General features: G+C 49.5%; 4 protein-coding genes across 4 annotated transcripts; 3 read left to right on the forward strand and 1 right to left on the reverse strand.

Annotated features, from left to right (window-relative positions):
• Nucleotides 1-5,949: 5,949 nt before the first annotated feature.
• P174DRAFT_510221 (uncharacterized protein) lies at nucleotides 5,950-10,625 on the forward strand (the record flags this gene model as incomplete). Its single annotated transcript, XM_024831653.1, has 6 exons — nucleotides 5,950-6,128; nucleotides 6,191-7,007; nucleotides 7,061-9,043; nucleotides 9,154-9,887; nucleotides 9,937-10,174; nucleotides 10,426-10,625. The coding sequence occupies exons 2-6, from the start codon at nucleotides 6,245-6,247 to the stop codon at nucleotides 10,623-10,625; spliced, it is 3,918 nt and encodes a 1,305-aa protein (XP_024685729.1). The 5' UTR covers nucleotides 5,950-6,128; nucleotides 6,191-6,244.
• A 3,073-nt stretch (nucleotides 10,626-13,698) lies between these two features.
• Nucleotides 13,699-14,267, reverse strand: P174DRAFT_438931 (uncharacterized protein). Its single transcript, XM_024826666.1, has one exon. It carries the CDS (start codon nucleotides 14,238-14,240, stop codon nucleotides 13,884-13,886), a length of 357 nt encoding a protein of 118 aa, XP_024685730.1. The 5' UTR covers nucleotides 14,241-14,267; the 3' UTR covers nucleotides 13,699-13,883.
• A 1,988-nt stretch (nucleotides 14,268-16,255) lies between these two features.
• P174DRAFT_438932 (DHHC family palmitoyltransferase) lies at nucleotides 16,256-18,098 on the forward strand. Its single transcript, XM_024826667.1, has 5 exons — nucleotides 16,256-16,600; nucleotides 16,664-17,168; nucleotides 17,225-17,348; nucleotides 17,410-17,450; nucleotides 17,502-18,098. Exons 1-5 carry the CDS (start codon nucleotides 16,486-16,488, stop codon nucleotides 18,043-18,045), a joined length of 1,329 nt encoding a protein of 442 aa, XP_024685731.1. The 5' UTR covers nucleotides 16,256-16,485; the 3' UTR covers nucleotides 18,046-18,098.
• A 4,143-nt stretch (nucleotides 18,099-22,241) lies between these two features.
• P174DRAFT_364155 (uncharacterized protein) lies at nucleotides 22,242-24,474 on the forward strand (the record flags this gene model as incomplete). The annotated part of the gene is made up of 2 exons (XM_024821968.1): nucleotides 22,242-24,066; nucleotides 24,161-24,474. The coding sequence occupies 2 exons, from the start codon at nucleotides 22,242-22,244 to the stop codon at nucleotides 24,472-24,474; spliced, it is 2,139 nt and encodes a 712-aa protein (XP_024685732.1).
• Between the last annotated feature and the right edge of the window lie 1,093 nt (nucleotides 24,475-25,567).

Raw genomic sequence — 25,567 nt, forward strand, 5'->3', positions numbered from 1 at the left:
ATGGAGGCGGCCATTTTCGCGCTCCAAAAGCTGCATGCGTCTGAGAGACGGGCTCTCATCCTGCCATAGGTCTCGGACGGGCTTGAGTTGTTCAAGTTGGTTCTGAAGATGACGGTTCTGCATCTCACTCATCTGGAGTTTGTTCTGAAGCTCTTCGATTTCAGTAGCGAGGTCCATGCGTTTCTGGTAGCCGATAGTGTCGACTGTCCGATCTGACCGACCAGAATCCATTGTAGCTTCGTTGAGATTCAATCTCCGGTTAGGTGTCGTTGGCGTAGCGAATTTCTTGACAAGACCGTTTTCTGAATTCTTTCTCAGATGCGTCGGGGTACGATTACCGGCTACCTGATTCTGGTCAATCTCTTCAAGCAATGCACGCTTGGATGAAGAGTAACGGGCGTCCAGCTCCTTCATCTCGTCCTCGTGGCGACGCCGCATTTCTGCAAGTTGGCTCTCTGCTCGATTATACTTCTCCTCCGTCACTTGAAGTTTGCTTTGAACGGTATCCAGCAGTTGGGCTAGATTTACTTTCTCAGCTAGGTCTGGCTGAATGGACTCCCATGATTCTGGCGGCTTGTCTGACAGAGGCTCCACGAACTTATGTAGAAGCATCAGCTGGCGGTGCAAGGTCTCAATTTCCTTGTGCGCAGTGTCAAGAGATCCCTGAAGCTTTCGTGTGTTTGCCTGAGCCTGAGTTCGCAGCTGTCTCTCTGTCTCCAAGTTCCTGTTAGCTTCAGCAAGTTGTATACCGGCAGTTGAGGCGGCCTTCTCAGCGTTGCGACTGGCCTTATGTTCCCTGTTGACCTCATGGTTCAAATCCTCCAGACTCAATGACAGCTTCTCTTTCTGCTTTTCCAATGACGTAACAGAAAGTTGCAGGTCTCCGAGTTGTCGAGTCAGTTTTCTGTTATCTTCTTCCAACTTGGCCTTTTCCCTCTGCAGGCTCGTTATGCGGAGACGCTGGCTCTCGCTGGCCTTTGAGTTAGACCTGGCAATATCCAGATTTTTCTGTTGGATCTTGGTCAAAAGAGCGCGATTGTCGTTCTCGGAGGCTGTGAGCCTGCCTTTAAGCGTAACCAGCTCTCGTTCGAGGCGTTCTTTGTGCTGGTCATGGCGAATGCGGAAGTTTTCAGACTCAGCAATTGCATTGGTAAGTTCTTGCACTCTCGCTGAGAGACGAGATCGCTCTTCCTCAACGTCCTCCAGCAGACGCGCCTTTTCCTCTAGATCTTTTCGGACGCTATCCAGACGCTCGTTGGCCTGCTTCTTCACATTTCGCTCGATCTCGGCCTCTGCGTTCAAGCGGGCACTCTCCACTTTGGTGAACCTATCGCGAAGTTTAATCAGCTCGGTCTGGAGCTCCTTGCGAGACTGCTCCGCAGCTACTCGCGCTTCAGTCGCACGGCGAAGCGTGTCCTGCTGAATGTACATCTCTTTCTCTATGATGATCTTTGATTCATTCAAAGAGGCGTACTTGTCCCTGAGCTCCGCAAGATTGTGCTCAGCAAGCATTTGGACGTCGTCTCTCGACTGTCGCTCACGGCTGAGATCGGCCTGTGCCTGAAATAATTGATTCTTCAGGTCGTGAATCTGCTGCTCAAGCAGTTTCCTGCTCTCGCCAGCCTCTGCATCCTCGAAAATTTTCTCTTCGAGAAGCTTCTTGACGTCGGCGACCTCACGTTCAAGCTGACTTTTTTCAGACTTCATTGCGCCCGACTCTGCCTGCAGCTCTCGAAGTCGCTTCTGCATATTATCATGGCGTGTTGACAGGGATGCTTTTTCCGTTTCTAAGTGTTCCTTCTCTTCTTGATGCTTCTTGGTGTCATTTCGCAGAACAGCAATTTCACTTTCTTTTCGCCTGAGCATTTCCTCATATCCAGTAGATGTGGAGGAGAGATCAGAAATCTGTTGCCGGATAGAACGGTTTTCCTCGACCAGGTCCTTGATCTGCTTTTTCGACAGCTCCAGATCTTTAGATGTTCTTGCGAGCTTGATGTCAAGTTCCTGGTCTGTTTTGAGTAATTTCGCTTCCAGGTCTTGAATTTTGCGGTCTTTGAGAGTCAAGTGGCTTTGGAGCATTTTTATTTCCTGGCCTAGCTCCTTAACGCGGGCTTCCTGCTCGGCGACAGAGCTCTGGGCCTCCTCCAGTTGACGGTCAAGGACGTCGAGGCGGGCCAGTAGATCCCGTTTCTCGGCTTCCAGCCGTTCAATGATCTCGCCGGCCTGTTCAAGCTGCGTGATGCGCTGTCTAAGCTGCTCATCAGCCTTTTTCTTTGCGGCTATCAGAGTATCTAGTTGGTCCTCGAGACTCTCCTGGTCCGCAATGGCCCCAGCCAACTTTTCGGTTAACTCGATCTCACGAAGCTGCAGTCTTTTGAAGATCTCCTCTTTGTCAAGAGCCAAGGCCCGTTCGCTTTCAAGTATGTGTTGGATTTTCTGAATCTCAATCTCCGTACGGCGTCTCTCTTCATCAAGCTTCTGACGTTCAGCAATGTCCTGCTTCATCTTGGCTTCCAGCTCTTTAATCTTTTCATCCCGTTTCTTGACTTCATTAGCAGTACGTGTCTCTCCTAAGAGAGGCTTCATCCTAGAGAATAGCCGCCACCAGGGATTCCGCTTCATATCCAAATAGACTTGGAAGTTGTGCTGGATGATTCTCGTAGCTTCCGCCCGGTATAGGCGTTTGTTTGAAATCCGTCGCTGGATGAACCCTCTAGCTGCAGATTGGAATTGAGTCATGATAGTCCGAATGAGCTGATCCCGTCGTTCTTCGAGCTCAGCCAAGACACCTGCTCGAAAAAAGACCTTTGTCCGGCCTACACGGTACCAGGCCGGATCTAAACCAAGTCTTTGGAGCATATTATGGGCGACACTCTGCCCATCCATATACCCTTTGGGCATGTTAGGACAAAGAACTTCATATCGCTGTCTGAATTCAATAAACGAGAGGCGATTCGGGAATCCTGTACGAGCAATTCTGATACCTTCGAGGACACCATTGCAGCGTAGCTGGTCTAGGACAAGTGGGGCATTTAGCATCTTGGGACGCTTCTTGTGGTTGGGTATGATACAACGAACAAAATGAGGATGGGTCTGGTGGAGTTGGGTCATGAGACTTGACAGCTGCTCTTTATGCCGCTGTGCAACGGTGCGGAAAAGACCTTTCTTGACTCTGCTTTTGGGAAGTTCATTATCCTCATCCGTGTCGCCACAGTCGGAAAAGAGGCAGGCGACATGTTTGTCTGTCGATCGTGCAAGGAGGCGTGTCACGTTGTCATTCAGAGGGTCCTTATTTTTCTCAAGCCATCCCTCGGTGTCGTATTCTACCTCGGCAGCATAATGAGTCAGAACAAACCCCTGACTCAAGCGGGAGGCGCGATATTTCGGGGACTTTCGGTCCCAGAGTGAATGCAGTTTGTCTGTGAATGAGCGATCTGTGGCTTTCGGCATAACGCTGTCCTCGTCCAAGCATGAGAAGATACCAATAGGGTTCGTCAGCTCGATCAGATCAATGGTCGGCTGCAAGTCTTTGCCAAAGTCGATGAATTGCCATTCGATTTGCTCCCGTGCGTACTCTTCCTGCTCAAGGACAAACATGTGATGATTGAAGAACTGCTGCAGCTTCTCATTAGTGTAGTTGATACACAACTGCTCGAAGCTGTTGTTCTTGAAAATCTCGAAACCAGCAATATCCAGGACGCCGATGAAGAAGCTATCGTCGCCAGCCATGGTACTGCGATCTAACCGACTGTTGATGCGGTTGACAAGATCCCCGAAACCTCGCTCATAAATACCTTTGGCGAGAGCGTCCAGCGCCAGTCGAACCTGCTCTGGGGTTTGGACTTTTTCCACCCACTCCCGGCCTGCCTTTACCCTCGGATGGAGCAGCCCTTTCACAAAGGGCTCTGGCGCGATCCCTAGCAACTGGCAAGCCCTCTCGACGCTATTCAATGAGTCGGGGCCCAGAGCAGCTTGGTCTGCGCGCAAGCTTTCTTTGACAATAGTGATGTTCCCCAGGTGGAGTACCGCTGCAACCGTCCGAAGAATGCACATCTGGTCCTCTTCGGAGAACTTCATGACGTGAAATGCCTCAATCAGTGAATTCCACTCATCCATGTCAGAGACACCGGCGATGCTGTCATTACCGTCTCTGGTGTACGCAAAATCTTCGATGTGCAAATCTGCTAAGAGCAAGCTTTCCCGCAGCTTCGGGTCGGCGCCTTGCAACAGTTGGTAAAATATGTGATAATTTCTCTCATGACTGTTCGGTTTGACAACTCGAGATTTCTCAAGGAGATACCAGTCAATCGAGGCACCGGAAATCTGACCAGAGCGGGTAAATTCAATGCGTATGAATTTTCCGAATCGAGACGAGTTATTGTTTCGCACAGTTTGGGCATTACCGAATGCTTCCAATATTGGGTTCGCCCTCAATATCTGCTGTGAAAGAGTAGACAGCTGCTTAGATCCTGAACGAGCATAGGGAGTATCGGTAGTTGCCACTGCTGCAAGGTACTGAATGACCTTCTTGGTATTCTCGGTTTTACCAGCTCCGGATTCACCTCTACGCTCCAATGTCAGATATTGCAGTTCTCACGAGCTTCTCGGGGACGAACATACGTCACTAGAATGCTTTGGTTCTCGCCCTCTTCGACCAAATTCCGAAAGGCTTCATCAGCCACAGCGAAGATGTGGGGCCGAGTTTCTTCTCTGCTCCGGCCCTTGTACATTTTCACGTACTCGTTTGTGTAAATCGGCAATGGACAGTACGGATTGATTGTGACCAAAAACAAACCGGAGTAAGTCTACAGATGACTGGATCAGACCACGGAGCCTCGTTTCTTAGGGATCATTCAGGACAACCCACATATATCAAATCTGCCTGATATCGTGAGTGCAGGTTATGCACCACAGATGCCTCATTTAAATGCGTGAGTTCTGCCATATCATCGGCTTTGTCAAACTTCGCCGGATTGACCTTATCGATTTGGTCTGCTTCAACCTCTCGTTGCTGCCATGGCGATAAGCTTCATATTCTTCATGGACTCGATGGCCTTCGAGTTGTCATACCTCTCCATCGTCACTCTGGACCAATAATTTTCCATCTCCTCTTTCTTCTAGAACCAGGCCACGAACAAATGCTTCCTCAGGGTGACGTAACCAGACGTATTTGTTCCCTGAGAAGTCATTGCCTCCTTCCAGGCCTCGGATCTCGTCCGCGCCTCTTTGTAGCTCTTCTGACTTGATGAACTCGGGCGCAAATGTCCCGGATGTCGCATCGTTTCTTAGAGAATTCGATCTCTGCCGGGTCACGGTTCGTTTGAGACTGGACGGGGACAATTGCGAAATAGACGCCGAGTTTCGGAAATGGCTCCTCGCCTCTTCGAACTTCGAAGGTGACGTTACAATAGCCGACTTTGGCCGCGGACTTCTGGTCTGTGGAGCAGATGGCAAAGGAGATGGAGTTGACCGACCAAAAGGGTTGGCATGCTTCGGCGAGATATTCAACTGAGAAGGTAGCATCTTGTCGTCGATTCAATGGAGCATCATTCGTAAATAGAGTGGGATAAGGACAATGTAACCAAGGTCATAAAAAGGCTCTGGGCATGAGGAATTGTTTCTAACAAGGTCATTAATCAATTAATGAAAAGGAAAAGCCAAAACATAATATAAAGGTAAGGTAAAAGGGATCCTGTGTGCTTTGGGAACAAAGAGACGCAGATGAAGACTCAGTAAAGCACGAGTGAACACAGCTTGAACCCAAAGTACCTGCGCATCTGCATTGTGATGGGGCCCGCTGTTTGTTTACATCCGTCATCCTATGGTTCCTCAGGCTGCGGAGCAGATCGTGCGCTAGTCCCGATATGTCCGTGCGCTAGTCACGTGCATTTCGCAACACGAAACTCGATCCTCAGTTCTTGCAAAGGCGCTTCACTTCTCCCGTCCGTGTCGACCTTCGTTTTTCCCCCATCTCTTACACCACCACCGTCTGCGAGTAGACATAGTCATATTCTCATGTGTCATTCATGGCTTGAAATGTGAAAAATAGTAGCCTTCAGCTCTTAAATTTGGTGTCTTCGATCCACGACTGCTGACATTGATGCGAAGCTGCATACTATCTATATGATGTGCGATACCTGAATCCGTTCAGCTAACACAGCCCGCATCTTACTTACTCATTACACTACAGAATCCTACCGGAATCCTCTTGTGTTGAATAGCCTCAGTTGATTCTTACCCAAGCATGTCGCAGAATCCCCCAGCGCCCGCAATACGCGGTCCGCCTCACACCCAGCAATGGCCTCGCTCGCATATTTTTTCGTCGACTTCCATGCCATCGTCACTTGCACCCCATCTACCCTTCAGTCAGGATATCTCATCGGCTCAGCAGCCGCAAGACAACGGCAACCAACCCTACAACTATAACGACCTGACTAATATCAATATGACTTCGAATCTTCCTGGTTTAGGAGGTCCTGTAGCGGGATTGCCTCTACCACCACCACCGTTTCCCTTCATGGGCGCATTTACGCCGTCACAGTTTCACCCTCCTTCTTTCCCACCCATCCAGATGCCTCCGTTGAGATACCCGCCATTGCCGATTCCCGCAGCCAACATCCAAGCGCCGAGTCGCCCCTCATCGGGCGATCTTCGTTCGGAAGCCAATTCGGTGTCCATGAATGGTGCTGACTCGCGAGCCGCCACAACACCGAGTACGCGGAAAGATTATGATCGCGAAGAAGGTGAACTTACCGATATGGAGATGTCCATGCCCACGAGTTCAGAGAATGCAGGCTTGGCCGAAACCCGAGCCGATGCAAGACCGTCGACTCTGACGCAGCAAAACGGGTCCGCGACAGGCACTTGCAGCGTTACGACTTTGGCTAGGGACAAGGAATCCAGAAGGAGCCCCGCGGCGAAAAGTCGTGACGCGTCCACCTTGGACCTCGAAGAAGGCGAGGCATCCTCAACTGGATCGCACATATCGGCGAGGGAATCTGAGTCACGTATGTCTCGCTTGGGCTCACTTTTGGTAGATAGATGCACTAATTTTGCACAGCGTATGATCCTCCAGGTTCTGTCAACCTTGAGCCATTTTTGTCGAACGGTGCTCCCGGCGCTTCATCCCACGAAGATACGTCTTTTTCACCTACGAAAGATTTGTCTGGGTCGCACGGAAGCGGGAAATCAGTGGCACAGCTTCGAATTCAAGCACAAGGCGCGCTTCTGCGCTTAGCACCACACAACATTCGTTACAGTGAGCTGGTAGGAGAGGGGATCAATCCCGCTGTACTTAGGCAGCTCTATGAGGAAGTTGGAATCAGAGTCCCTACGCCACAACTAGAGGGTGTATCTCCAGCTATCAATCCGCCTACCAAACGTGTTGACGTTCCAGGAAAAAAGGCTGGTGCGGGTCTTGACTCGACTTCGAGCAGCAGTGTTGAAAATGGGCCTGCTCCTGTGACGTTGGATCACTCTAAAGGAGAAACCGAAACCCCTGTGGCAGCAGCGGCGGCAAACACACCTGCGCCTGTTTCTACCTCTACCACCCAGCCTAGCACCACTGCGAAACCATTGGAAAGGAAAGAGGTCATTGCGCGTATGCTTGCTGCGAAAGCTGCCAAGGCTTCCAGAACGCCCTCAACCCCTCAAACTGACTCTGCAAAAGAAGCGCCATCGTCTGAAAGCCCGGTCTCTGCCTTCGCTGGCAAAGACATGCCTGCGAGTTCTGGGCGTGAAACCCCTCCTAAGGAGAAGGACATACGCACAAGAGAGAAGAATAAGGCGAAAACTGAACTAGCCCGACAGCGAATCGAGCAGCTCAAGAAGCAGGGTTTAATGAGAAGTCAGCAAAAAGCGCAGATAGATTCTTTGCGTCGTGATGAGATACCACAAAGCAATGGAAGCAGCCCCGCCCCGGTGTCTCAAGTATCCAACACCCCAATGATTCAACATCCACTACCTGATAGACCTCCTGACCCAGAATCCACTGCTCCGTCGCGTATCCCTGGGCTATTTATGACAGAGTCATCAGAGCCGTCTGTTACACGAGTTCGCGGCTTGGTTGTTGATTCGACGCCACAGCCCCATGTCAATCAACGCAAGCGTCCAAGAGCATCTGACTTTGACGAGCCTTCACTTACGCCGAAGAGGTCCCATAACGGAGTAAATCACAGTGCTACAGAGGATAGACTGATCATTGATATCAGTGATGATGAGTTTTATGGTGATGACGAGAATGAGGAAATGGAGATCGAGCCCGCCGGGAAGACGACACTGGAAGGCGGCCCAATAGGCCCTGAAGGTTTGTCCGGAACAGTTCCTTCGTCGGCCGACTTTCTTCCTCAACGCCTAGTTGCGTCAAGTCAAGGAATATCCGCATCTGCTACACCCCAAAGTCACAGAAATCATGATCAAGAAGACCTTCGAAAAAAGGATCTTGAAATACAAGCAATGCGTCGGCGAATCGCCGAACTTGAGCAACGGAAGAAAGCCAAGTTAGCAGCAAGTCGCACACAATCCCCTCGTCCTTCAGAAATAGCGGTTTCATCTCCTGCAATCAACCCAACTTCAGTTGATCAAGAACACCCAACCAGCAGCGTCATTTCAGAGCCTGTGGCTCATAAATTGCCTCCTCAATTGGCTCTCTTGGAAGCTGATACTGAAGCCATTCCTTCAGTTCCAGCAAATAATACAGTTAACACCGAAAAACTTTCGTCAGAATCGATCGCGCGGATCTCGGCCCTCAAGGATGTCGACCACCTTGAGGAGATGCGCTCGAAATTGTTGCGTAAGAAGGAAATTGAATCTGGTGTTCCCGCTCTGGACGCAGAGATTCAAAAGTCTGAAGCCCGGCTTGCTGAAGTCAAAGTAGAAGCGCAAAACCTCCTGCGTGATATTGCCAAGGGGAAGGAAGGGAGACAACAACTTCTAGAGGAGCTGCATAGTCTCGACCTGGAGTTGAACGGCCTCACTCTAGAAGAGCTGGAAATAGCTCAACGTGCGTTGGATGCGAAGGAACAAGTCCAAGCATCAGATGAAGGTACGTTAAATCTGCTGTCCCCGATTCCGTCCTACATTCTTGTTATTGCGGACTTCACACCGATAATGCTGCGAAAATTGGAGCTTACATGACGCAAAACCTCATTACAGGTTCAACACATCTTCAAAGCTGTGCGGCAAGGTATGGTTCCTCGTTGCCAGACATCTCCGCTGCCGAGTCGCGAAGTCAAGGTGCGGCATGCCCGGTCGAAGGATCTCCCGTTTCTAGTCTGGCATCTGAGGCGGGACCCTCTGCTACCTCAGATCTGTCTATGGATGCGGACGGGTCTGACCACGCTGTGGACCCTGCAAACGATGCAGCCTCTTCTTCAACATCAGAATCCCTAGGCTCCGCGATGGATGAGTCTGCTGATTCCAGTGAAGATTCTGTGCCAGCTGATCACGGAGAGCCCATGGAATGCGAAACACCCACGCCGGAGCCTAGTCTGCATGAAGCTTTGAGTGGCATCCCAGCCACTGATCGGAAGACTGTAGAGGACGAGATGACTCCTGACCACGCTCTTCCGGAACAGCAGCGCATTCCGCACGCTCCTGATACAGGGGATGCAGGGGATGTATTTACCCCCAATGCGGATGAAGTTCAAGAACTCGAAAAGCAATCTTCTCGCGAATCTTCCATCTCCGACACATACGAGCCACCAGAGCCCGAAGCGGATAGCAGCCCTTCCGATTCCGTCTATACTCCCCCTTTCAGTCCTGTTTCTCTTGCTTCCCTAAAGTCTGCAGAGGTTTCTCGGGTCGAGAGAGCTGATATGCCGCTAATGGGAAAGGTTCAGGAACTGGAAGTTCAACCAGAAACCAGCTCCCCGCATGGGCTCTCGAATGTGCGGACTATCTCTAATTCGGGGAGGAGCACTGCTGACGGCTTTGTAGAATGAACCCCAGGAGGAGAAAGCTCCCAGATTCACACCCTACATTAGCCCATTGAGATGGTTCAAGGCTTACCGCTACCACCCTAGATTCACTGAGAATGTCTCGGGCGGTTTTCGATCCCTAACATATAGTCACAACATCGATTCTGAAAAATATCTCTGTCCCTACGAGGCTACTGGCGGTGTCTGCAATGACCGGTCATGCGACCTCCAGCATTTTCGTGACATGACTCTTAGCGGTGCGTCGACATACTTAGACAGAAGCATTGCAACATTCCTCATGTCATAATCCGATTCATAACCTGGCCCCACAATTTCCCCTCGTCCCCGGTTTCTTCGTTTTCTGATTGCGTTTCGTTTCCCGCCCTGGCTTTGTCCCTCCTTCCGTTCTTTCATTATTTTCAGCAGTTCCCGAACACAGCAAGACATTGTCAGTTTGATTCGAACGCGGCGAGGAGATGCTGACACGCAGTGTTATTGATTTCGACAGATGACAAAATCCTCGTCCAGATGGGATCCCTTCGAGAGGGCAAAACGCCTGAAGAAAAGGACCAATATATCGCCGGGCTGAAACAAATCATCAATGATATGCGGCGCGACAAGGTGAAAGATTTCAATACCGTGGCCACGGAAATTGCCGCATACCGTAGACGCTTCCTCCAAGATCCATCACGTGTCTTGCCCTTGTAGCAGGATCATGGCACTTGTTCGTCTGATGGAAGAAGCTTTTCCTCTACCAAGGTGAGCTGTGACACTTGTGAATGCAAGTGAAACCTTCCTGAAAAACTCCTTCGCCTCTTCACGCCATAAACAAGATATCCTTGTACGGTTTTCTGATACCCGTCACTCGCTCGCTCTGTTTGCCATCAGAGATTCTTCTTCGTCCACTTATCTAGACATACGCACCACTTGACCTTCTATAGCTCTGCTTACGGTGGATGGGATCATTGGTGTTGCCCTCTCATCCATAACAGGGTGTTCTCATTCTTACGCTGTTGATCTGTGCTTATTGGTATACAAAAGAACAGCATGGAGTTTTGGTAGGATCTCAACCATATTTTCTCTAGCAGCGGGGCGTAGGCAGTTCGCCCTCCACTTCGACCATCACTAAGGCCTCGCGGATTCAGAGTCTGTGGGCCATGAGGATAATATCCATATCAGCTACTGAGACTGCAATGGTGCGGACTGATCCACGAGTCCCAGATTGCTTTCCTTGCTCGATGGAGTGGGAAAACGTACAGCCACCACTCTCGGGTGGTAAGAGATACATAGCGATAGTGAATAATCAAATCATTCATTTTCCATTCGAATCAGAGTATGATAGTACATCTTGGTATCCAATCCATTTCTCCGATGTGTCCACCTTCGCCCGTATCCCGATTCCCGACCCGGCTGAAGGCGGGCGTATAGCGCCTATCGGGCAAAACAAGGCGCAAACGGGCGTTTGCATAGCCAACGGAAGAGGGACGAGGTTGTCTGATAGAGGATGAAATATGAATACCCCAGTGTCGCTAGTAGTGTCTGAATGTCATCATGGATAACCATTACGACTTGTGTACGGCCCACCAGCACTTGAACACCCAAATTGTATCCCGATCATTTGATCTCGCTATCCTCCATACTTAGGGCTGTGCACTTCACTTACTTGCACATCAATTCGACGACTAAACCGAACAGAAAACCTTGTACTGTGACCCGAATCCTGAGTCATAGTTGAGAGCATCAGGATCACTCATACATTGTACGTCGCAGATTCTGAGTCATCTCGTTGTGTTGGTTTCTTTCTGCATTGGGACCCCGACCGTCTTCTTTGTCTGGGCATGAAGGTAGGTTGGCACCTAGGTTAGGACCTGGTCTGGAAACAAAAATCAAAGATCAATTGATGGAATAATAATATTGTAATGCGACATTTTCTTAATTTAGTAGGTACTTTGTAACAATCGGTAACCTATATGTTGTGTCCAGGTTGATTATCTGGGACTCTGGGATACGCTGCCACGTGGTGCGGGAGAATATATTGATAGTCAGCAGTAGGACTAGAAGAGTATGGCTCTCACTTCTCCAGCGCTATATCATGCTGAATGACTGGTGATTCAATTAACCATCTCACGTAATGAAGAATCAAGACAGTTGAAGGATCACTTTGGTTTATCCAACGGCGCCAAAAGTCATATTTAGGGTTGGGGGCTGTCATCTTCAGCGCGTTGTTTTTGGACCCCATTTCGGAGAAGAGCGGCAACCCGGGATAGGATGCTCTTGTAATTGCGGAAGAGCGGATATCTATTTATGATATTGAAGATTTGATTAGAATAGCTTCTTTCGAGTCATGCAACTGAATTGGGGGCGGATTCTCGAGTTTTTATTCCCAAGGGTACGGTGTAGATAGATCCTGGCTTGGGGTCGGGGATACCATGTGGCTACTGGCAGGGAGATATGTCCGGGTGCTCTTAATTACTCATGCAGGGCTGACAGTTGGGATATGTATGGAAAATAGTTCTAGAATGTCGTTGCATATGGGTCATGGAAATTCCTGGGATAGACTCCGTAGTGTAAGGCAGTGTATGTTTCATCGTCGTCGTTCAGAGCTGAAACAATTTCTCTAATAATTTGAAAGGAAACATGGTGAATCTAAATCCACTTCAAGACTTGGAACCATAAACAAAAAGGATTAGATCAAGGCAGATTCGGTAAACCTAAATTTGCTGGAATGCCTCACCGTGATTTTGGCACTTGTATCGAACAAGTCCGGGCGCAACACAGCCTACCTACCCTCGTATTTCTCACCGAGTCGGAATAGCCCAAGTATGAAGTATCGTTGCAGGGCTGAAGTTGAATTTCTAAGCTGAAGAAGCAAGTTGTAAGATGGAGACCGCTGTTTTGTGCAGGGAATAGGGTTGACTGCATATAGATCCCGACAGAAAGGGCGGTGGAATCCATGGAGGGCATGATGCATGTCATCCTTGCTGTGATCGACTGCGGCTCAAAATGGTGATTTATAATAAGAGTAAGACTGCAAGACTATGATAATTAAGACTAGTCTGTAGTACTAACTAAACTAGTAATGTGCCACAGTACTCATCTTGTCAAGGATTATCCAGTTTTCGACTAATGATGAAGTGGCTGATCTCCCCTGTATATACATCATCACGGCTAGCGTCATTTTGAAGTAGTTGGACAGCAGACATCAAAAGAAAATTAAAAAAAAAGAAAGTTCTTGGGATTTTTTTTCTGATCCTGGAGTTAGAAAAAATATTGGTCTAAATTCTAATAAAATGGATTCTGGTTCAATGTGGCCAGTCACAGATTTCCTGGACGGAGTATACTTTCAGAATATGGCACGCGATCTCCAGCTAGGCAACCCCAGGCTACAAGGCTCCCTGGTCCATGCCAATAATATTCAACTAAGACACGAACTACAGATCTTAGAGTCACAGTGCGGCAGGGAACAAATTGATTAACATAGACCTCAAATATCTAAAACATCAAACTGCAGTCATAGACAGTATCAAAAACAAAGGACAGATCAAATGACATGACAACCCCACTGCCGTCCGGCTTCCACCAGGGCTACTATGGGCTGAGACCAGCTCAGCTCATTGTAGCCCGCCGATCTAGCATCAAAAGTGGTAAAATCATCAAAGTAGCGCTGTATCCAAAAGACATTCCAGGTCTATCCAGTCCAAGTATGCAAACCTTCCCAAAAATAACCGTAAACTCCCATGCTCATGTTCATGTTCGTTCCATGTTTCATGTTTCATGTTTCATGATGTATCCATAATAATGCTTCGCTCACGATGACAACCAAACCGAGAACCAATCCAAATACAATATACAGCAGGCAGGCACAGCCATCCTGAATTTCTGTAAGCACAACGCATCAGCTTCGGCTTCTCAGTATCGGTACAGCGGCAGAAGTTCTTACCTAGTTGTTGTGCTGGAGATGAGGTACTACTTGACAGGCTTGCAACTGGAGCATACAATGTGGTTGCACTCTGTGCATCTCGGTTGGACATTGTATACTTTCGGCCCGTCGCCGCAGTTGCAGCAGATGTACATGTAGGTCTGGCTGTAGACTTTGTTCATGTTTGTCGCTCGACCTGAGTGGCCGGCGAAGTAGGTCTCCGGAAGATCCTCGTAAGGCATTGGGGGACCCTGTAGGCTGGCATGACGACTGATGTGCAGATGCCTTCTGCTGGAGACAGTGACAGCGTGGTAGGAAGACATGTCGTGGCAGCCGGGTAGGGAGTCGTTGATGTTGATGTTCAGGTTCTTGTTCTTGTCCTCAGTGAACCAGGAGCCAGGCATGATTGAGATGGAAGAGACGATTGAGCGAATGATCCTGACGATGGAGAAGACGAATGGTAGTTCTGAGAGCCTTGAAGACAGGTCTATATAGTGGATGCTTGTTGCGTTGAATGATGAAGAATGAAAGAGTGTCCATAAGGAGGGATCGGAGCATGTTTAAATAAAAAACAAAGAATGAGATGATGATAAAGACATGAATCACATCAAGCAATGAGCAAGGCAGCTCACAAGGGCAAAGTGTGGCTTCTCCCAGGCAAAAGCCCCGGACATCCCAAATGCGCCCCAGGTCTGCAGCGAATCAACCTTCATCTTCAGGCATATCATCAGGCAAGCAAGCCAGAGAATAGCTTAGTTGAACCCGCTTCCTAAGAGAAGTTAGAGACGGGGGCCATTAGGATCCTGGATTGCAGTAGATCGAATTGTGGCTTGGCGGCGTGAATAATGGGTCCATCAGCGCCTAGATGCCATCTCGAGAATGACATTGAAGTCATCTCTGAATCAATATGAGAATATCTGAGTAGAATGACCGCTAGAATAAGCACTCCCGTTGACTCAGGCCCTCCTTGAGGGTCCACTGTCTATGATGGAAAAGGCGGAATCAGCAAGTGGGTGGCTTGGACATGTCGCTTTGCCCGAATGCCGTCTGATTTCCGCCCTTTTCACCCCAAGCATTGAACGGTCTTGGGATTTCGTCTGCATTCTTCTTGGCTCATTTTGCATTTTGTTTTCTTTTTCTTGACTTGTAGGATAGTCATCTGTTTGTACTCCGCGCGTGTGTTGCCTGCTGAAACGGACGTACTAACTGGTAGCGGCTCTCAGGACGACTCCACTTTCAGCAACGTTAGTACCAGCGGATTCAGGCAACGATCCCCCCTGCCTAGTTACCTACAGCACGAGGCTCCGTCGTGCATTCGTCCTTGCATGATTCGTCGCGGAAATCGTCATGGAAAAAAGAAAAAAAGAACAGTCATAGTTCCTAAGGCGCTTTCACATTTGGCGCTGACCGTTAGTTTTGCTCACCAAATGTACTCGGAAAGCCGTTTTCCCCGTAGCATTTGTCGGTCAAATGCTTTTCGGCCCTCTCAGCAGTAAGCACAAACAAGGCTGCATTCCACGTGCTCCTGCTGCCTAAGCCGTCATTTGACCATTCAGTCATCACTGTTGGCGTCTTACAAGGCCCTTCTCTGATGACGTTGAGTAAGCTATATTCTATCTGTTCAATGTGGAAGATGACGGGGGACCAGAGTGAGAGAGGATGATTCATTGCCGACAATCATTAAAAATAGATGGTGATGGTTATGCTGTCTTCTCTCTCGCATCATCTCTCCCGTTCCATCCTTTGTCTTTGTTATGATTATTATTAGCAGCATGGTTTCGTACTGCTACACTGCGTCTGCTTGACCCAGGTCAAACGCATTTGATTGAGACATTTGGCCCCAGTTCCGGTTCCTGAAGGTATTCCGACTCCATCCAGACGAATTCCTTGTCTGCCATCACTGGAGTGACTTTTATGTCCCAACTGATTATGCTCTTCACTTTCGTTTTGAATCAATGAAGTTGTTTACGATTGTCCCCTTAGTCTAACAGCCATTTGGCTTGACCGGAGACTCATGAAAGTCGATGTCTGCCTATCATGAGAGGTGACGATGCTCGTATCCAGAGATGACCTGCAAGTACAGGCAGAAAAATTCATGCCTGGAACTGTAATGCTCGCTAGGACATCGATCCGTTCGGCTCAAGGTGCCGCGACGGCGGTTCATCAAGTGGTATGGAACGTGGGCTGAGTATGGCCGGTCATGGTAGACCCGGGACTCTGTATACTCAAGCCACAATATCGCAGTCAAACCATAGAATTAACTGTTGCATAATAAAGGTACTTGAGACTGGAATCTTTGTACTGGCTGGTTCAGCCATTGTTTACATGGAAGCACATGACTACGTCATGTCTTCTGTTTGTAATGTTTGCACGTGGTGATCGTTATTATGTTCCTGAGGCTGCTTCAACATCATCATAACCCAAATCTAAATCTTTCTTACATCCAATCCAGTGCATTCATAACAAGATAATATCAATCAGGACTTATGCACCGTACTCGAGCGGGCTAGTTGCCTGTGTTTATGAGACTTGATCCGGTTTATGATTGATGCCGGTGCTTCTGGCAAAAATCTCTTACCAAGTCTTCCTATCTTATCACCATTCCTCAATGCACAGGGCGATCGCAAAACATTCTGGAATTAGTTTCAAATGGCACGTCGCGCCGCGGATAAGCGCGTCAATCTCGCCGTTGCCAGAATCATACCTCCCATCTTGATCGGTGTATTTGGTTATGCCAGTTATGCTATTACGAAACCATTATGCGGTCAGCATCCTCTGCCCCAATCATACCAGCCACAATTCAGTCTAATATGAACCTGAATAACAGTCGACTATCTCATACATCCTGCCCACCATTATGATCGAAAGTCTCGGACTGGCGCTGGCGCCGCTATTCTTGCCGTTTATTACGTCCTGCTGATTCCTGTGTTGGCCACCTATCTCCGGCTCTTGTATAACGTTGTCTTGAACCCTGGTTACCTGCCGCGGGGCACTGCATGTTCTCAGAATCAGACCGACAGTGATGGGTCAAAGCACCGTCGTCGAAGACATCGCAGGAGGAAGAGCGGACATCATCGGTCCAAAACGACGGAGAAAACGGATAGATCTGACGGAGGCGACGTCGAACGAGGACTTGAGTACAATGCGGGAGCAAAGGCATACCCTCTGGATGCGGAAGGATTGGAGAGCTTCTACACCAAAGATGTCTTTGTATGTCAACCGGATGGGAGACCGGTGTATTGCTCCACATGCTGTCAGTTCAAGACAGACAGAGCGCACCACTGTCGAGAGGTTGAGCGATGTGTCCGCAAGATGGATCACTTTTGCCCGTGGTATGTCGGAATAATACGCGGGCTTTTGCATTGAAAGGAGACTAACATGCCCGAAGGGTTGGCGGTGTAGTCTCGGAGACCTCGTTCAAGTTCTTTATCCAGTTCATCGTTTATACGATGTTCTACTGCATATTTGTTCTCATCGTCTTTGCGATATACACTGCGGAGCTCAGACGGGAAGTAAGTGCATGATCTGACTGACCGGGAAGGATTTCAATTAATGCATCGTGATGATTAATAGGGCGGAAGAACCAATGCTCATTGGATTGTCTGTCTTGCATTGTGAGTACATTTCCTCGCTACGAGATGTATATCTTTCTTACCAGCCACTAGGAGTTCTCTTTTTGGGTTTTTCGCCTTTGGAATGACCATAAGCTCTGTGCAACTTGCCGTGTATAACCTGACAACAATTGAGAACCTCAACCGCCGCTCGGCCGTGTGGACCTTGGCAATACGTGTGCCGAGGCACATCCTCAGCAAACGATGGGCACCAACCTTCCGTACAATCACCTACCCTCTCCCGCCTGTTCCGCCAGCTGAGTCGGAAGTCGCGCGGGAATTCCCAGTCGGAGAACTGCATGTGTTCGCAGTTCTACAGACCCTACCGGGAGAAAATCCATTTGACCTTGGAAGTCCACTCAAGAATCTACAGCAGGTAATGGGATTCTCTGTGCTCGACTGGCTTCTCCCTATCAAGCAAAGTCCTTGTGCGGACCACAGTAGTCACGAGAGCGCCTTTGCCCTCGGGCCCGTTGTGACAAGGTTGAAGAAAGAGGCTGGGTTAGAAACTCCCACGGAGCCGGAGTCTGTGAACCCTGCGGAGGCTGAGATACCACAGCATGAGCAAAGACGAGGGAAACATAGACGGCGTAATTGAATAGTCTAGTTAATTATCACTTTTGTCCTCATCATAAAATGGATGCCTGACCTTCCTGAGGCTCCTATATCAATAGAGCTTTGGCCCCAAGTTCCTGCATATACTTAGGTCACAGGATGCTTCTGTATGAGAGAATCATGTGGCACACTATAGAGTGTCAATCTTGTTCATGAATCATAACATTGACCCAATAGCAGGCCAAGCAAAGGCTATCTATCCCTGACGTCAAGAAAAGAAAATGTGAACAAGGCGCAAAGAGCGACAAGGAGAAATAACGTCGCTGATAATAGGTACAGAAGAGGTCTACCATGGAAGATAATCACCGAATAAAGAAGCAAAAGCAAACAACGCAGCTAGTAATACAGTCGACCAGGTGCAAAACAGATAGACAGTCTCAATACGCGCGCAGAGACAAAACTCCCGGCATGAGTCAATATGCTAATCAGCCAAGTGGCTCAATAGAAACGGCAGCTGGAGCACAGAGTATGGCCGCAGAGGGTGCACCGGCCCGAGCTGAGGTCGGGGTTATTGTCTCCGCCGCATGCGCAGCATACCCACCAGCCTGTCATGGGGGTCGGGCAAACTGGTGCGTTGTGATGAATATGGGCCCATGTGCATACTGCAATCTGGGTTGGGGGTGTGGTATCCGGCCAGCGGTGTGATTGTAGCTGCGTCGATGTGGGATTCGCGACGATGACCTTGGGGCTCGCCGGGTAGGATGTAGAGGGGTTGTGTAGGTTGTATATTCTGGGCGCTGGGTGTGGGAGGGGAGAGTAGCAGTGAGGAGGGAAGAACGAAGTGGAGCAGACATTTCTCACTAGCTTGACCTTTTACTGATGTATGTACAGGAGCCGAATTCTTGATAAGGGGTGTAGCGAGTTTGGGTCTTGCAGAGGGAGCATGCGCTAGTATCGACAGATTCGACCGTGCTCACGATGAAGCACAGAAACAGAAACAAACAGTAAAGGGATGATCTCTACTTACTATGACTCAATTATATATGCTCTTCAGGCAGCCCGAAAGGCTCGTCCATGAAGCCCATCTTCATTGCCTTGAGGGACAACACCCGGGCCGAAAGCAATGCGCCACAAGTCCCTGCATCGGTGAAGCGATCCGCAAGGTAGGGCAAAGAAGAGAATGAAGCAGCTTCTGATGTGTCACCAGCTGCGGTTTGAGCCTGTGGCTAGGCGATCCATGCCCCATGAATGTGAGAGCGACTCATGGTTTGACACTTCAGATATTTCTGTCCTGTGGCAAACCGTTCTTCGAGGAGCAGGGACGGAGTAGCCATTGCGCTAGTCACATTGAGTACGCTCCAAAGGGGCGGATGGTGGCTTGAATAAGGTCACAGCTTGGATAAGGGCAAATCAGGCACCAAGGGGCGGTGCACTCGACGTATAATATCGGGTCCATCATGAAGAGTTCATACAGAGCAGAAGGATTGTGCCCTGTTACCGGTGCCCTTGAGAGGGCATTGCGGCTAAGCAAAGGCTCATGTTGGAGACCGTGATCGATTATATAGATCTCTAAACTGTTCAACGACAGCAGGCGAAGCTGCTTAGAGTGGTCCTACCGTCCTGTACGGTAAAGGTTGGATCCTTCGAGCATACCCTCGGGGCTCTGATGTACCAGGTCGAGCGTGACTCTTGAAGTGTGCAAGGGGTATGAATAGCTACTTACCAGTGACAGTCCCCGGTAAGATGTGGAAGGAAGCACCCCGGGCAACAAAAAAGGAGCGGTGGTTTCGCGGCACGCGGAAGGACATCCCGAGCTGTAGGGTCTTTTTGCCAGTGCCTTGAGAGTGAGGTCACAGTTTTTCCAAGGTGTTTTCGCTTTCCAAGTCTCATGTGGTCCAGTATGACTCCAGTAAAGCTCATAATTGAGGAAGATCACGGCCGCAACAAAACACCGACTCGTTTGACCCTTCCTGGCGAAACGATCGAAAACCATGAAACCGGGTCGGTCCGCAGTCCTTGAGACTTGGTCATTATAGTGATACTGAAGAGCAGAAAAATACCTCATCCTTTGCTCCTCTTACCGTCCAATGAAGAGTTGGAGAGATTGGCCAAGTCGAGGGAGCGGAGAATGGGGATTCTCGTCTGGATTACCGACGTCCACGATCAGACTAGTTACAGCCGTAGTCGATGATTGATCGTCTGTTTCAAGGGGTCTGGTGATCCGATTAGTATCCATCTACCCGTCGATGGTAATCATGGCAGTGACGGGGAAAAGGATGAAGCTGCTAACTTTGAAGCGTTCTGATTGACTGACGAAGGGCACCGGCAATGGGGCAAAGCCGCAGAAGCGCCACAGTTGCCCCGGGGCTTGGCTCAGGATCCATCTGGTGGACCGTTGATGGTGTCGTCGTTTTGTCAAAAGCAAAACATTAGTACGTAGCTTGACTGCCTAGGTTGTGTTCTGTAAGGAATAATCTCCACTTTTTGTGACCTCGGTTGCGGTTGTAGCCAATGTAGTGTGAAGTCGTTGGGTTATGGTTTTCTAGAAGGAAGGATGGACGGGAGAAAGTGTGAAACCGTCGGATCGGATGAGGTCATCATCATGTGCCCAATTCGAGGGATCGTGGGTGGATACAGTAACTAGTGCTTTAGTACACACTTAGTGGGTAATTCGCCAGGGCAATTGGGCGAGAATTTGTCTTCTCTTGATAACGTGAACTCTAGAAGGTTGCATTCAGAAACTCTCACCGGGAGACATTTCCAATCCTAAAAGGTAAATCTGGAACCTACCCCTCGTAGAGGTAGTGGTTTTTGAATAGCCTATGGAGTACTCCCGTAGAATCAAGCAGTATTGAAGCTTGCGCGTATTACGGGTGGAGGACAGTGGAGAATCAGAGACTCCTTCGCAGGTTGAATGAAATTACAGTAGACTCAGCAAGGGTCAGTCGGGTGATATCAAAGAGAAAGAGGGATAATCATATGACGACAGTTTCCAGATAGTATCATCGTTGATTTGAATGGTCGAGTGGAAGGAATTGAGTTGCGGAGAGCCTAAGGTAGTTGTAAATAGTAGACGATTGAGCTAGGATACCTGAGGTACCCATGTATCTGCATGCCACATGATCCATGGAAGACACATCCGTCTCCAGATTCTAGCGGGAGAACATCCATGGTTTGCATAAGAACACTACTATCTATCTAGAGATATGAAAACAGTCGGGCATAAAACCACTTAACCACTAGACATTGGATAGATACCTAACATCATCCACATCCACAATTGCTTCCTCTTATTGGATAAAGCTGAGGAGCAGAACCTAAGGTAGTGAAGATATCCCACCTTTTACGCCACATCCTTGCAAAAGAGAATTAATAATTCATCCGTCATAACAGCAGATACTAGATAGATACTACCTGGGATGGACAATACCAGATGAATAGTTATGGATGCACTACGGAGTACTGCTAGAGGCACTGCTACTATAAAATAATGGAGATACTGAGTGTTGAAACAGTAATCGTTTACACTGCTCCATACAGACAATATTGTATCAGGTTATTGCTATCGACTCTCTTCATCTTCGTACATGGAGGGGTACTTTCGATGCTATCCACAGTCCTCGGATTTCCCCTTCATTTGCTTCACCTTCACAGCCTTGCCATCTGCACATACAAATAGACAGCTACATTCCTCCTTCAGGCGAGAATCTCCCTTGCATATACTTCCATAGTGCATAGTACCTGGTGCATACGTACTGAGTGCTTGCCCAACGATTCCCCGAATCCCCACACGGCCTGTTTAGCCTCGAGTCTAACAGTCCAGCTACTTTGACCTTTTTCCACGACCCATTCCTATTTTTTGCTTTTTGCCCCTCCGCCGCCGCCTCCATCATCACCAGCTCCAGTCTATCGTCTTCAGGTCTCGGCCTGCTTTATCATTCTGGCCTGGTGCCCGAGACATTTTTCTTTTCGATTAGAAGATTGTCGAACCAGCTTCACTGGCCTTCTTCGGGCCCTATTCCCCACCTTTTCTGCATCCACTTGTCATTCACTATTGAGCTCCTCTTCAGCCTTTTCTTTCCTTACTACTCCCGGTCGCGGGTCTTTCATCTACACCGTTGCCAACAAATAATTGTCGCACGCTCTTCTTTTATTTCAGATATCTATCATCAACAGCATATCTGTGGCTTCTTTGATCGTGACAACCGAATCGAAAGATAAACACCCCTTTTTAGAGTCATGAACTCTTCAGTGCGCTACCGGCCCTTGTCTCCGAGCGGCCACCGCATGGTTGATCCCATGCGTGCCTCGACCGGAACAGTGCCTCTCAGCTCCTCATATGGTCACTTCGACTCCTCCATGGGCCGTCCAGGATACCCACCCTACCCTTCCGATCTCCCATTAGTGACCCCCTTCAGCACTCCATACAACACCCGTGTGTCGCACGAACCGAGACTTGAGGTTCAACCGATTTCCTCCACAACATACCGGGACCCTGGTCACTCCACCAAGCTGAGGACCGAGTATGCCATCCGATCGAGACCGCGGAGCAGTACCACTTCCGCTGCCGAGATCCACCATGCTCCTGTCCGGCTCGATGTTCCGTCATCCGGGAAAAGACATTCCCCTGTGAACACATCAAACTATCGCCGATCTCCGAGTCCTCTCCCAAGCCATGAACGGTATATTGTTCCTGCATCCTCGTCACATCACGCTCGGCGTCACAGCCGGCAGTATTCTACAGATTATGCGAGTGATACTGGCCGACTCGAGCCGCATGCCCGAACAACGAGATCTCAAACGGGTCATGGAGCTTACCGAGTTCACGACCACGGTCACCGATCGCGCTATCCAGCTCCTGGAGGCTTCCGCAAGGGAGAAGACATCGATGACTACGATGCTTACTCTTACACCAACCCTCGGGAGCAGTTCGAAAAGGATTCGGTCGCCAGGTTGAAGTACGGTCGGGGTGCATACCGCAAGGAGAGGCCTTTGAGCATGACGGGGATCGAGGACCATCAGCTGCTCCCAAAGAAGGAGGCGCGAGCCTTGGGACCGCCTCCCTCGCAGAGAGGCTTCGACAAGCTGGATCGCGATACGAGGTCCCGATCATCGGTTCATGGGTCCGTCGGGAGCGACGTCGACCCGGCGGAATCCCGGAGGATGTCATGGCAGCGAAGACCAGTCTCCTTGCATCAGGATTATGACGATGGTTACTCTTCCTACAGGAGTGATCATGAAGGCCGCCGCCATCACCGCAGTCGGCACCATGATGATGATTCGGGTAGCCGGCAGTCCTACGATGACAGACCCCCTAGGAGGTCGACCAATGCTACAGACTCTACGGCACCATTAACAGGAACGGGGCTGGGAACTGCGGTTCTGGCCACAGGTTATTCTGATGACTTTGACTACGCTCTTACCCCTCGAACTGACCGCCATCACTCTCGTGATTATGATGATCATGAACAGGAGCACCACAGGCGCCGCCGTCGGTCGCGCAGATCATCAAGACGGAGAACTGAGAGTGATTCTGGTGGATACACGTCAGATGAGGATCTCAAGAACTACCGGCGCGAACCTTCAGCTCGGCGGCAACCCGGTGGTTCCGACTCATCTTCCGGTGGACGCAAAGACCTGGGATCGCAGCATTTGACGGTCGACAGGGCACATAGGCGCAGGAGCTCACGGTCGCGACATCGTGGGGAGAATGGTTCTTTAAGAAATGAGACGAGTTCGCGCGAATCGGCCAGCAGCCAGGAGGATTTGAAGAAGAGCAAAGAACCGGATGCTCCTCCAAAGGGGATTTTGAAGCCACCTCGAGACAAATTCCCCGAGGAGCCTAATCCCATTAGGGAGGGAGTAGCGCCCCTGAAAGATGCCCATAAGAAGGGAATCCCTCCCGGAGCACGATGGACCAAGATCGATCGGCGATTGGTAAATCCAGCCGCTCTTGAAGCTGGAAACGAGCGTTACGAGGAACGACCTGATTATGTCATTGTCCTGCGTGTGTTGACCAAGGAGGAGATCCAGGGGTACGCCGTCAAGACGCAGGAGATCCGAGGTATGTGCTGCTCGTCGACATGGTTTGAGGCAAATCGAGCTAACCACGAGTCAATAGATGCCCGTTACCATGAATACCTGAAGGAACGGCGTAGACGCAGAGAAGAGGATCGTCGCCAGGGCCGCAGGACCGACAGCTTGTCCAGTGACGATGAGGATGAAGACGATGAGCCACGACGTGCAATTGAGGGATCAACCGAATCAAAGCTTGACCCTAAATCGTCAAGTCAACCAGTGGCGGATGCCGGTAAAGCATAGGCTCTGTTTTCATGGCTTTCTGATCCTGCTGAAAACCCCGGTGTGCTGTCAGCAAGCCATGAATGATTGTTTCCATGATGCGACGTCATATGTGAGACTCTTGAGACTCTTTGAGTTGTTGAAAATTACATGTTCTTTGACATTCGCCTGAATGCACGAAGCCCACGCAAGAACAGAATGTAGCTTGTGTGAGAAATTGATTTTTCAATGTGTCTGTCTGCCCTGCCTTAGACCTGACCAATACCCACCCGCCCATAGCAAACATTTTCTCGCGCCTGACCGAGCTAGGCTTGCCTGAAGGATATCTAGGTCCTCATGACTCCTTCCGCAATCCGGCCATCTCGGAATCAATAGCCCACGAGAACCAGCTCAAAGATGGTTACACCATGCAACCTGACAGCATTGCTGACCGGTTTCTCCGAGGGCAGTGAGTCCCAGCCCAGTATTCGGTCAATTCATTTCTCGCCTTGTGCAACATCGTCCGGGCAGTTCTGTCTGTGGAGTAGTACAGAGATGACTTGACTCCGTCCTCTCCCTCTTTCTAGTCATTAATGACGGAAGACCACAAGCGTAGACATATTGAATAGATAATTCCATGCCAAAACGTCCGAAGCAATCGGGTCTGTCACATGGTATTCTCTTATCGTCCTTCACTACTGCGCATGCCGGAGCTCGGAGATTGTTTATTTGGTTTGGCGGGAGAAGGAGAAAGGAAGGGGGGGAGGAGGGTCATGGTTGGGGGAAGAGCAGAAGTCCAGTCTCACTCTGCATCATGGAAGACAAACAGTGAGGCAATTCTTTTTCCTCCATTTACTTGAAAAGGGTAGCCGAGGACGGGATGGCGAGTCTGCATATGTCAGTAGTTAGTCCATAGTTGGTATTCCATCCTTCCTACGAAGTAGTTACGGAACATGAATGGCGGAGGAAGAGGAGGAGTTTCGGTACGGGAGTCTGGACTGCGCCACACAGGAAGGAAAATATCTCATACAGAGAAGATCTAGAGGGACTAGTTTGGATAAGGTGCGCGTGCGGACGGTATCTTGAGATTTGAGACTTGAGACTTGAACCTTGACAGGTGAGACGATGCATGATCGAGGATCTAGCGAGTACTTTTTCGTCTTCGCCAATCACTTGAAGTGGATGCATCCGGAGATGGAAATATTGGTGCGGGACGTGCCGTTCTTACTGCATTGGCTTGCTACGGCAGAGTTGCTCTTTGGGGCAGGGGCTACGTCGGGTATCCA

The sequence above is a fragment of the Aspergillus novofumigatus genome (assembly GCF_002847465.1).
Source record: "Aspergillus novofumigatus IBT 16806 chromosome Unknown P174scaffold_2, whole genome shotgun sequence".
NCBI lineage: Eukaryota > Fungi > Ascomycota > Eurotiomycetes > Eurotiales > Aspergillaceae > Aspergillus > Aspergillus novofumigatus.

Bases quoted from the DNA above. Each gene is read 5' to 3' on its own strand.
- P174DRAFT_438931 (XM_024826666.1), bottom strand. From the start codon at position 14,240: ATGCCTGGCTCCTGGTTCACTGAGGACAAGAACAAGAACCTGAACATC.
- P174DRAFT_438932 (XM_024826667.1), top strand. From the start codon at position 16,486: ATGGCACGTCGCGCCGCGGATAAGCGCGTCAATCTCGCCGTTGCCAGA. The intron at 17,169-17,224 runs GTATGTCGGAAT...ACATGCCCGAAG, and splicing joins ATGGATCACTTTTGCCCGTG to GGTTGGCGGTGTAGTCTCGG. The intron at 17,349-17,409 runs GTAAGTGCATGA...GATGATTAATAG, and splicing joins CTGCGGAGCTCAGACGGGAA to GGCGGAAGAACCAATGCTCA.